We start from the raw sequence: 12362 nt of genomic DNA, 5'->3' as shown, positions 1-12362 counted from the left end.
ATATATATATATATATATATATATATACATATATATTGCAAAAGAAAAAGAGTTACTCTGAAAAAAAGGCAACAATTTGAGATCATGTTTAGTAACATAAAAAAGAACTTACCATACCACGCAATGAGCAGCAGTAACTACCCACTGTGGACTTATGAGAGAACCTCCACAGAAATGGTCATTAGGCTCTTTTCTATTGCTATGCTGTAGGGAAACTTGCCAGGGCCAACTGTTTGGTATGGCTTCAACTCCTCCCACTTGGCGGTCAGGAGAGCCGTAGATGGTGTTTGGCGGTATGGGAGTTGCGCCACAATTGTTAGATGGCAGTGCAATGGGCTTACCTTACACAGAAACATGACTGAAGGTAAATGATTGAAGCATTTGAAGACGTACAAAAAATAATTAACTTTCATGAAATATAATGTTCAATTATAAATGTTCCCGTGCTGTCAGTGGAAGTTTCCAAAAATCCTAATTATGTGTTAAGTTTGCAACGAGATCTTTACTTTATCTATAAAAATTTTACAAAGATTACTGAAATTTTCAATGATAGTATGATTTAAAAGAATTATATCGAATAATTTGATTTAAGATTATTACACAAAAAAAAATTTGTTTTACACGACTAATCAGTCATCATTACAGTTTGTTTTCAATGATAATAATTTTTTTACATTATCATGTTTAAAAAAAATCGAAGAATGAGACAGTCATTGTCAAAGTGAAAATTCACTATCATGCAATACTATGAAATCTTGATAAATACCTTACAATTAATTCCTCATAAAAGCATTTTGTCTTTCATAAAATACTAGCCGCCACTGAATATCAGTTGATCTGCCTTTTTAAATCAGTAGGAGTTGAAGTATTTCTAGATTTAAAATCATACTGTCAAAAATCAAGACCATATGTAAGTATAAACTCAAGTAAGAGTGGATTAGGTCTTTGCCTATTGCATGTTCGTATGTTATAATAGTAGTTGTAATGAATTTGTTATTAAAACATTCTGCAGATCAATTGAAAACATTTAAAAACAAATAAGCTGGCTGTCTCAATGACGCTTTTGACGATAACAATACAAATTGGCAGTGAATATTGCACAAATCTTCGGTAAAATACTTCCACCGCTATTCTGATTCCGCCGATTTTTGACAATAGCGCCACTTTACAGGAACTAATCTAACCAGTCAGTTCAGTTCATAACGGTAATGTTAGGGTTTTGTTACGATATTGGTAATGTTATTCAACCGATCTAAACTAAACCTTAAAAGCACCTCAATGTACTGGGCAAATGTTTACTCTGCAGTTGCACTTAAATGTATACAATATTACTGGTATATCGGGCAGTGACACTTAACCTTATGCAATATTATTTGTATACCTGACTGAGTCACTTAACTTTTGAAAAATATCAGTGTAGGGTATACCGAACAAATGTATACTGGTCAGAGGCACTAATACTTAAAAATACATAGTGTAAGGTATACCGGGCAGTGGCACTTCATCATATTAAAATTCAAATAAAATTAAACATTTTCTAATAGAATTAAACATAATAATTCAAATAGAATTAAATATAGTAATTCAAAAAGAAATAAATATATTTTTAAACATTTCATTAAGTATTTCTAATTCCTCATAAAAAGAAAAATGTTATCCCAACACAATCGTTACCGTCACACTCATGATTAAGAAAGCTAAAAGTCACGAGAACTCAGATATTCACCACTTTTTTCTGCTTACTTTTGACAACAGCATCACTTCAGGAACTAACCAATCTAAGCTTCAGTTCAGTTCAGTAGCGGTAACGTTGTTCAATCAATCGGAACTAAACTTTAAAAAATGAGGTAAGAAAGCATCAGAGTGCCAGGTAAATGTACTACATCAAGCAGTGTCACCAAAACTTACGCAATGTTCTTTGCATATCGGGCAGCGACTTTTAATCAATATTATTGCAATATTATTTGCATACCTGCAGTGGCACTTGGACTTATTTATTAAAAGAACCTGCTATGATCAAAATTAACTTTAAAATTGTAAAATTAATTTTATTAATTTTTTATATTATTCCGTTGTTTTATAAGATTTAGGACATTTTTATTTGAAGGAGAGTTATAAGCAGTTAAAGTTAAAAAATTTGTGTTTAATAACGATGTCAAAAATAATAATTAGTATTATTAATATTAATATTTCTGAAACAATAGTTTTAGTCTTTGAATTCAATAAGTTTAAATTTCTTGAAATTGAAATGCCGTTTTGACGTCTAAGAACAGGAATATTTATGTTTTAATATGTTTTTGACGATTAAATATAATATTTCTTTAATTTTCGAATACTTATAAGCCCCCAAATACGTTTCTAGCGCTCGTTTTATTTCTGCATGCGTCTGGCACTTAAAAACAATTATTTACGTCGTAGAGAATAGTTATTTATCAGTGCCATGCCTAAGTATACCTATTTATAAGACAGAATTCTGCTTTAAAGCATATTCTTAATTAGTAAGTAGGTAGTGCAAAATGCTTTACGCTGATCTGCGTAGTTTATAAAATACAGCACAATTTCATCAAAATCGCATGACTTCAAGGTATGAATTCAAAATAATTTGAGCTATTACCACATTTTTCTTCATCCGTTCCATCACCGCAATCGTCTACGCCATCACACTTTTTGTTGAGTCGATAACATCTACGATTTCTGCATACCCCCTCATTCGTTGCACACAACTCTGAAACAAATATTCACAAGTCTCATTAAAAATAATTTAATTCTTACCCATCCCTTTTAATCTCAATTTTGTAGTAGAGGTGCTTAGATTTGGCAAAATCAGTACTCCATAGACACGGAAATAATAATTTTTAATTGGGAAAATAATATTGAAAGTATTTGTTGAAATTTACAGTGATTTTACCCTTAAATGCATAGCTATATAGATCTGTATCGTATGTTTAAAACTTCATATTTCTTTATATGGCAACCTTTTTTGCAAAGTTTCTTTTTATATTTTAATTTTACCAAAGCTATTTTATCATTTCCAAAGGCAACTAGAATCTTCAACAGTTTACATTTCTTTACCTGGAGAAGTTTTTATTCTTGGCGGGCTATCTGACAAGGGAAACTAGGGAAGTGTGTTGAAGAGAATGAAATTTTCAAAATCAATTTTGAGAATAAATATGCATTATATAGTACGTGAAAGTAAGTACCATAAAATTAATTGGAGTATGAGACAATTACAATAACTAATAGTCTGCATTGAAGTAATAAAATACCGATTTTTCTATATATTGAATTATTTTTTATCTCTCACAGGACCTTCTATGGGCCGAAACGAATGTTGCCCCCTAAAATTATTCCTCATAAGGCATGCATCCCACTAGTTTATTTTAAAATTGGCGAGTCACACTTCCCTAGTTTCCCTTGTGAGTACAATTTCATTTTAGTGGGTATTACCAATTATGGTTATTTATATAAAAATTAATTATGTCTGAAAACGATTATTTATATAAAAATTTCGGTTTCAAATATTATATTTTTATTCGCAGTGGGTGTGCAAAATTCACGGATTAATTGTCCATGATGACGTAGAAATGCGACACCAATATGTTTTTATGCAATTTAAAAAATAACTCTCACGTGATTTTTTTTTTGTATTTTCTTCAATAATTACACCCTGTTCCAAATGTTAATTTCAAACATTTATTAAAAATAAAAATTCCTGTGTATTTAAGGGTTAAGAAACACATTGAGGCAAAAGAATTTAAAAACAGCTTCAAGCTCACATAAATACGTGATAATCGAAAAGCTTAGCAACAGATTTTGTTGAAGTAATTTTAATAGGCTTATGCCTAAAAGCTGTATTCTTGAACTTTAAGTCAAAATGGATGCAAAATTTCATCTTTTTTCTTAACTGTAAAAACAGTTGTTTTAGTTCATTAAATATTTAAAATTTATACTAATAAGCAATAAGAATAACTACTCACAATTTATGAGAATAACCTTAGATTTTTATCATTCCTTTCATTTTCGCTTTGATAAGACTGAACTTTCATATTGAATTGGGTAAAGATTCGAAATTATAAATGGAATAACTCAAATAAGTAATTATCTCTTCCGCAAACATAAACATTGAATACTTAAATCATTTTGTTTTACGATAAATTACTTTATATCTTTATAATTCTTTCATAATTCATGTGACTTTATACGATTATATCTTAGCTAGCACAACTATTATTTGCCATCATCATTGTGCACATGCAACATAATTGATGTGCAGAGTGTTTCGTAATCACGACTCTTAAAATACATTTTTAGTATCCTTGGAAAAAAATGAAGTTAAGAAAAGGATGTCATAAATTATTGGATGTCATTGGATGTCATAATTGACATCCATGGATGTCATAAATGTCAATGGGTGTGGATGTCATAAATGTCAAACGTCAATGTAAATGGATGTCAATGGATGTTGACACATTGGATGTCATAAATTAAATGAGGAAAACGAAAAGTGCTCTAGAAAACTGATGCAGTACTATTAAGGAGATATAACTTCGAAAATGATTTGATTGTCTGATTTTAAAGAGGGGAGCTAAAAAGCAATTACTTGGAATACCTTAAAATTTATCGGGCAATTAATGGTTTTGCTGTTTCTCATGCCGCCTTTTTCGTTGGTGACTTGACTTTCGATGCATATTTTGTTTTTTCTCCTTCTAAATATTGATTGTGATATTTAAACACTTGAGTTTCACATAAAATTTCGAATTGTTTAAATAATATATTTTAAAGTTGTTTTTTTATTGGTTTAAACAAATAAGTCTTATTTTACTTTATTATTAATTAAATTTTTTTGTGATTTGTTTCATTTCATTCTCCATTCTGGATAAATAATTTCAGCGTTCTTTCAAATGTACCCAGTAGCACTAATTTTTAATTTCCTGCATTTTTTACCAATTTTTTAATTCTTACCATTCCAGCAAAGGGCTGACTCTACCTTCTTGAGAAAGCAATCTGATCCTAACGTTTATTTGTTTATTTATTATTATTTTTTTTGGCTTTATGTTAAATTTACTTTCTTACTTTGTTTCGTTATTCTTTTTAAACTAATTTACAATTGTGATATTATTTCTTTTTTTTTAGGTATCGTTGCATTATAAAGCGTAACTTTTATCACAGAAGAGTACTTTTATCTCACTTTCTTGAAAAGTATTTCATAAATATGCATTTAACTTACTCATTACGTATTACACAATCAAAGCTATTTTCGGCTCTTGTAAATGAAGCAATAAATATTGCTTTGCCTTAATACCGGAGTATCTTTCTCAGTCTAAGACAAAGACCAAAATAAAATTTTGTTGTAAAAACTTTGGTCTAAGTCCTAAAATTTGGAAAAATATCCTTTTTAACCTAATCAAAGTTTTGTCAGCTTGCAGTTATGATTCGAAAGCATTGGTTTAAAATTTTATAAAATCTAAATTTTATCTCAAAATGAAAAAAGTATATATTTTCGAGATTTTTGTACTTTTTCGTAACAAGGCAAGAAAGGTTCGTTAAGAACGTATGTTCTGCGTACCGCAATTTCTATAGAAAAAACTCAGTCCCCTCCAGAATTTGTACAGAACGTTGCAAGAAAGTGAGAAAAAAAATCCCTCTTTTAGAGAGAGGATTTAATATTGCCTTGTAGCATCCCATGCGTACTTGTGTACAATGTTGCAGATTTACGACAGGAGGAAAATCTCGGTTCCTTACACAAAACAAACATTCGTGAGCATTCGGCATGCTGCATAAAAGTGCTTAGTAACTCTATTTTTATGAAACTCGACTCGTAACTTACGTAAATGGGGAGCAGACTCATACTGTATTCGAAATCCTTTGGCAGATCCCATTTCGTCTGACGTGAAAAGAAGCTGCATTTCACTCTCTCCAGGAATTGAGAGAATAGGCTGAGGAAGTTGTTTGCCGCAATAAACTCCCAGTCTAACTTCTTTATTTTTTCCATACACGGCTAGACCATCATAACCACAACTATAAGTTGGATCAATGTCCAAGTCTTTGAAAGTCAGCTTTATCATCTGTATGCAAAATAAAGAGGACATTAATTGTTTTATTAGAGCACTTTTAAATCTACAATGAACAGTAGTTAACGGGCGTCTTGAAGAGAGGAATTGAAAATCCAAAGATAAACCTGTTCCTTCATCTTCTTTCATGTTTCGATTTATTTCAAATCGTTGATATTTTTTGGGACACTTGGTGCTTTTGTTATTATTCGCGATCGTAGCGTTTGAATACACCAGCTAGAGAGAATGCCGGTACCATTTCTTGACTTTCCCTCCTTCCCTGTTCAAAGTTGTATGGGAATGTACAACACGTTTTTACCTTTCATTACATTTTTCTCATTTAATTTGACGAAAATATTTTCTAACTACACTTTCTTTAAGAGCTACGTTTAATGCAGTTTTGAATTCCATTTAGTGTTTTTGTCCTATGACTGTCCACAAGGTGATGGTGAAAGCATGCAAAGTGCTGCCATAATAGACAGAGTTCTGCTTTGCGCCACCTATAGACCATTGCAATCGCCAATTGCAAATAAAAAACATCAAAAAACACCAATAGTGTCTACAAAATTAAAATAAACAGCTCTCATGATTAGTTTGGGAAAATATTTGTATTCTTATAGCTGTACACGTATAATTATGTGCTCCTATTTCATAAGTTGTGCTAGGATTGCAAATAAGCAACTGTCTTCCGTGCATGCATTTGAAAAATACGGAAAATATATGAAGAATCCAAATAACACCCTGTGGCATAAATATTTGGCTTGCTATTTAAGTGAAATAAAAATAATTATTGAATTCACCTGCATGGCATAAGTACCGTGCAAAAAAAATCCCGATAAAATTACCGTATAAAGTAACGGCACTTTGGGTACATCATCTGTAAAATCCATTTTTACCGTAAATTATCATACCATAATTTTTACAAAAATATTTATTTAATTATCCATCTTATAGTAATTATTACTGCAAAAATTATGATATATCAGATTTTTTTTTCCGTAATATGTTCCGGTGGAAATAGATTTTACAGTAAAAAACACCCTGTGCGCAGGTACTTTTTACCGGAATTTTTTACAGTGTAGCCTGTTATACTGAAGAAAGCGGTAGGTTAAATAAATTATCAGTGCTGAAAAATCAAGAGAAGAACTATATTTGATTTGTTGCTAAGCTTCACAAGAACCTGCGGAAACGGCAATAAGAAATAGTAATTCTTATCTTTTCATATTTGGAAAAGAGAAATTTTATGCACACATTTAAAACGCATTTTTTATTTATTTAAATATACTAATTTATGTTCAGTGTGGGGTTAATTGTTAAATTGCCCCATAATATCAATTTCTATGTCTAATTTAAAAATAGTCAGAGAATTATGTTAACAAAATCTTCCGCTTCAAGCCCATTTTCTTAGCTTATTAAATAAACAAGTTATGTTATTTTAAGTTCTTCACTGAAGAGAAAGTACGATCGAAACTAACAGAATATGGTAAAAATTACTGCGCTTCTGGCTCTATAGAAGCACCAAAAATCTTGATAATTTTTACCGAAGAGCATTGGTAATGCCTTAGGTAAAACTAACAAAATAAGGACGGTTTCGAATTATGTGATAAAATTTAGTAAATGTGACAAAATTTGGAAATTTCGTCATTCCCTATAACATGACATAAGTATAATTTATTCATTACCACGTTTATATAAACTTGCCTTCGTGTATGTCTGTCCGGGTGGAATTTTGTAATCAGTATTAAACTAACTTCCCGACTAGCTACAAACTTCAAATTTGGTACATAGTTCAGAATTGGATGACAATGCATGAAAATGAAGAGAAAGAACACATACAAAGTAAAATAAAATTAAAATTTAAAAAGAAATATTATTTTCGAGATTGTCTTTTGTTGTCGATTCCATTATTTCAAATTAGTATTACATGTCAGGTGAAAAGATTTTTATTGTCGGAGTATTTTTATTGGCTGAAAAATCACGTGGTAGGATCCAGTTTTTCCTCATTCATTTCCAGATTTTTTTGGTTGTCATCAGCGTAAAACTAATGAAAATCGTAAAGGTATTGTTTTTCTATAAGGATTTTTGTATCCCTAATTTAAAATGAAAGTTCTATTATTTTAGTAGTGGTCTTGTAGTAGTCTTGACTACTCTTGACTAAGAAAAATAATCTAAATAAAAATATATATTTTTAAAAACCACGTTTTTTACAGTGAAGAATAATAATTGAAAAGTAATAATTTTTGAAAAATATAAAATAAAAATTAAAAAAATTATAATTTAAAATAAAAAAATTCAAAATAAATAATTCAAAATAAAAAATAATATTTTTAAAAACCGCGTTTTTGTAGTGTAGAATAATAATTAAAAAAAAATTTGAAAAACAAAAAACGTGGGGCGCATGAAATACATAACAGTACATATACACATACATGTGCACATTTTCTTACTCATACACCTGCACAGCCACATATACATCCACATACATATGCATCTACACAAACATATTCCACATCCACATTCAGATACAATTACAATTACAGATATACATACACATATTCTCAAGAGCACACATACACACACTAATATAACATTACTGTTACATATTTCATGCACCCCACGTTTTTCGTTTTTCAATTTTTTTTTTTAATTACTATTCTCCACTACAAAAACGTGGTTTTTAAAAATATTATTTTTTATTTTGTTTAAATTTACTATTTAATTTCATATTTTTGCTAAGTGTGAATCGTAATATATATATAATAGAGAGAGAGAACCATTTAAGTTTACAATTTCTACAGCCCTTTTAAAAAGGATCAAACACAAATCTCAATAGGTTCTCCGTAACTAAGTTTTGATTTCATTAAAAATATAAAGGGTGCCGCAATCATGGTATTTCAGGTCACCATGACGGGTTTGGTGATGACTGGAGGGTCTCCACTGATGACGAGCTCGTCACAGAAGTGGGCGGATTGGTGACGGATTTGGATGTTCAGCAAGTTTAAAATATCTGGCAAAACACTGGCATCTGACCATCTAAAGCTTGTTTACTTCAATAGTTTCATAGTGCTTATTGCATTTCTCTTTTCTCCTTTAATTTGACTTCCTTTCTTCAAATTTTTAAAAAAATGGCTTTGGAGAAGAAAAAAAACTTCCGAATAGGAAATGATAATTGAACATTACGAGAGTGAGTTTTATTTTATTATTATAAAAATATATTTTATAAAGTTATAACGATGTTATGTTAAGTTGCCATAAATAGAGAAATATCCCAGTTTATCACGCCACATAATAGAAATATTTATAGATTTAACGAAAAGCTTTAATTTTTTCCTTTCTTTTTATTCTAATGTCTGGGTAAAATAACGACGTATCGTTACGTGGTACGAATGAGGAAAACTCATGATACTCTAAAAAAATTATTCACTAACATGTCCTTCCGGAGCTGTAATCTTGTACTGGCACCAAAGTCTGTTAGGGTAGGCTCCATCGTCGTAAAAAGGACTTTTGATTTCTCCAGTAGTGCTTGCGTCGTATTCATAGATATCCCTGCAGTAGAATTCTTCAGCAATAACTAAAAAATAAAATAAATTGACTATAGGTTGTTCAACATTTTAAAACATGTTTTTTTGAACGCTTGGTTATTTCTTAAATAATATAGAACATTCTAATCATCCCCACTCCCCTGTTCTCTGATCTCTCCAACCCGACAAATCTACTTCTGCAGTTAATTTCAGATTGCTTCGCTCTCTCATTGGATACTAATATATTTAAATCTAGTTATGTACGGCTGATGGTAATTATTTTAAAGTTCAAAAAGTATGCAACGCATTCACCCTGCTAAACCATTGATTTATATGCAATTCATTCTATTTATGTGATTTTCAATATCAGATGGAGATATTTAAAACAAGTGATTCATAGAATTTCCCTATCAACACAATTATAAATTTCAGTGTTTGAAGATAACAATAGATTACAGTTCCAATAAAATTAATTTAACAGTTCCAATTAAATTAGCATAAAATTTATAAAAACTTAATAAAATTAAAAATAACAACAGCTCTCTATTTTTTTTGACGAAATTGTCTTTTTCTACTTCGTTAATTATAAACATAATTGCGTTGAAAAAATTTTCATTCCAAAATAGGCGAATATGGATTTTAAATCAAGTGCCAGTCGAATGGTTCAAATGGGTGACCTCAAACGTGTTAATTAATTAAAGCTAAGTATTTGTTAAGCTACAGAAACAGTCCCAAAACCGTACTTTCTCTGAGGCAAAAATTTTTTTCAGCTTAATTCGGGTTTTAATCATTAAAATGTTGGGTTAGTTGCAATCTGAAAAGTATTGTCCCAATATCTTCAACTAAAGAACTACCAAAAATGTGGGACTTTTATTGCTAATTTCAGTTTTTTCGTATTTAGCCATAGATCGAGAAATTTTAAATTGAATCGAAAAAATTTTGCACTCTAAGATTAAATTCGATTATCTGAAAATAATTCCATGCATAAAAAAATTCATTATTAATATTTTATTCAATGACGGTCAAAAAATTAGTGAAATGAAGGGTATACAAATTTTTAAATAGTTTTAAAGTATGTAATTTTAAATGACAATATGCAAAACTTGAAAGAAATCTATCGAATGACAAATCAAGTTTTTTGATACAAGATTTTATTTTGTATGAAATGTTTCGTAAATAAAAATAATTCTCATTTTCAAAATAGTATCAAAATAATTTTTATTTTAGCAACTTTCTTTTTACATAATTACTGTCTCTATGTAGAAATTTACTTACCCAAATTATTGCTTAGAATAAATATAGAAATCAAAAATCCTATCAAAATCATCGTTCCACAAGAAGATGTGTCCAAATGATAAAGAATTTTACAAATCATGTACTCAGCGGGAACAGGTGAAAAACATTACACGGATATGCAATCTCATGTTATGATAACAGGTATGGATACTCTACAGGTATGGACACCTAAGTATTTGTTAATGAAAAATTCATTAACAAATACTTAATTATTCAATTAATTAAGTATGTGTTAATGAAAAATGTAAAATAATGTATGTAATTATTCATTAACAAATGCTTAATTATACAATTAATTAGGTATTTGTTAATGAGTATTGTGAAAGAATATAATGTAATGTAATTCATTAACAAATACTTAATTATTCTATTTAGATTATTTTTACAAATTCTACTATTCAAATGTGGGACATTCTGTAATGTGTATTTGCATTGTCTATGAAAGCCAATAGATATCTGCATTGTATCAGTATTTGTTATGCATTTTATGTCTCAAAATTTGTGCAGTTAAAGAATGTGATAAAGGATTAAGTTCTTAATTTTGCGAATCTTACCGAATTAACTTTTTAGAATGATTAAGTTTAAAAAGGCTTGTTTTATAAATCATAACAAAAAAGATATTTGAGTGAAAAAAAATAAGACCGGAATAAAATCAGAAAAAAAATAATTCACATTTCAATTCAACGAGTCTAGGACTCATTTTGCAGTGGAGATGTTTTTGAATGGCTTTCTACTCCTTTCAGATCCAAACTTCAATTAAAAAATTCATAGAATAATTAACTAAAACATTTTTATAATTTAGTTTTGACTCTACAGATCTGTCCGTAATCATCGTCTTAAATATATATTTTGGAATACTTGTCAAAACTATAGTTAAAAAAGGCATAGTCTAGCATTTAAGCGAGAGAAAAAATTCTAAATTTGTTGAATTACTTTTAATTAAGGAAAAATAACAGAACCATTTTGTGTGCAGGATGAATCTTGAGTGTACATTCAATTATCTCTTTTAATCTTATTTCAGTTTTTTTTTTTCAAATTAAGCAGGATTTTTTTTTATCTCACCTTACATTCAGGGGCTCGTTATACTTTAATGGTAGCTTTACGCTTTTTATTACTTAAATACCAATTTGCGAGCTCATGCATGCATATTTGTTTTATTTCTCTTTAAAAATGAATATTAGAGATGGTGATTGTGAATTACCCCGCATGTTCAATGCTGCGTTGAAGAGCCTCTCTTGAGTACATATTAATTGTTAAAAAGCGCTAAGTATTCCCTGTGTATCCACTTTTGTGGGATATACAAACTAAAGAACTTTCTATGCATATTAGGGCTTGATAATTCCTTGTAATGACGTTGAAAAAAAAGTTATGCAATTGTTGCACGATTTTTGAAGATTTCTACAAGATTTTTGATTTTATCTTTTCGATAAAGCCACAAAAATGTGGTGTTGAAAACATTTCATGCCAAAAGAAAAAGAATTATTAGTATTAAACA

At 29.6% G+C, this 12362-nt stretch overlaps 2 protein-coding genes across 2 annotated transcripts in view; both read right to left on the bottom strand.

Annotated features, from left to right (window-relative positions):
* LOC107445560 (enteropeptidase-like) overlaps nt 1-10951 on the bottom strand; it is a 40297-nt gene extending 29346 nt beyond the window's left edge. Inside the window, exons 1-5 of the mRNA XM_071183385.1 lie at nt 10847-10951; nt 9479-9621; nt 5828-6065; nt 2615-2725; nt 118-341 (exon numbers count right to left, since the gene is read on the bottom strand). Of these exons, the coding sequence (XP_071039486.1) occupies nt 118-341; nt 2615-2725; nt 5828-6065; nt 9479-9621; nt 10847-10946 (816 nt within the window). The 5' untranslated portion in view covers nt 10947-10951. The remainder of the gene's footprint in view (nt 1-117; nt 342-2614; nt 2726-5827; nt 6066-9478; nt 9622-10846) is intronic.
* LOC107445558 (chymotrypsin B-like) overlaps nt 1-12362 on the bottom strand; it is an 83848-nt gene that overhangs the window by 32108 nt on the left and 39378 nt on the right. The window lies entirely within an intron of this gene.

This window comes from Parasteatoda tepidariorum, chromosome 7 (assembly GCF_043381705.1).
Source record: "Parasteatoda tepidariorum isolate YZ-2023 chromosome 7, CAS_Ptep_4.0, whole genome shotgun sequence".
Taxonomy (NCBI): Eukaryota; Metazoa; Arthropoda; class Arachnida; order Araneae; family Theridiidae; genus Parasteatoda; species Parasteatoda tepidariorum.
Note: the sequence above shows the minus strand (reverse complement) of the source record. Positions and strands in the feature narration are given on the sequence as shown.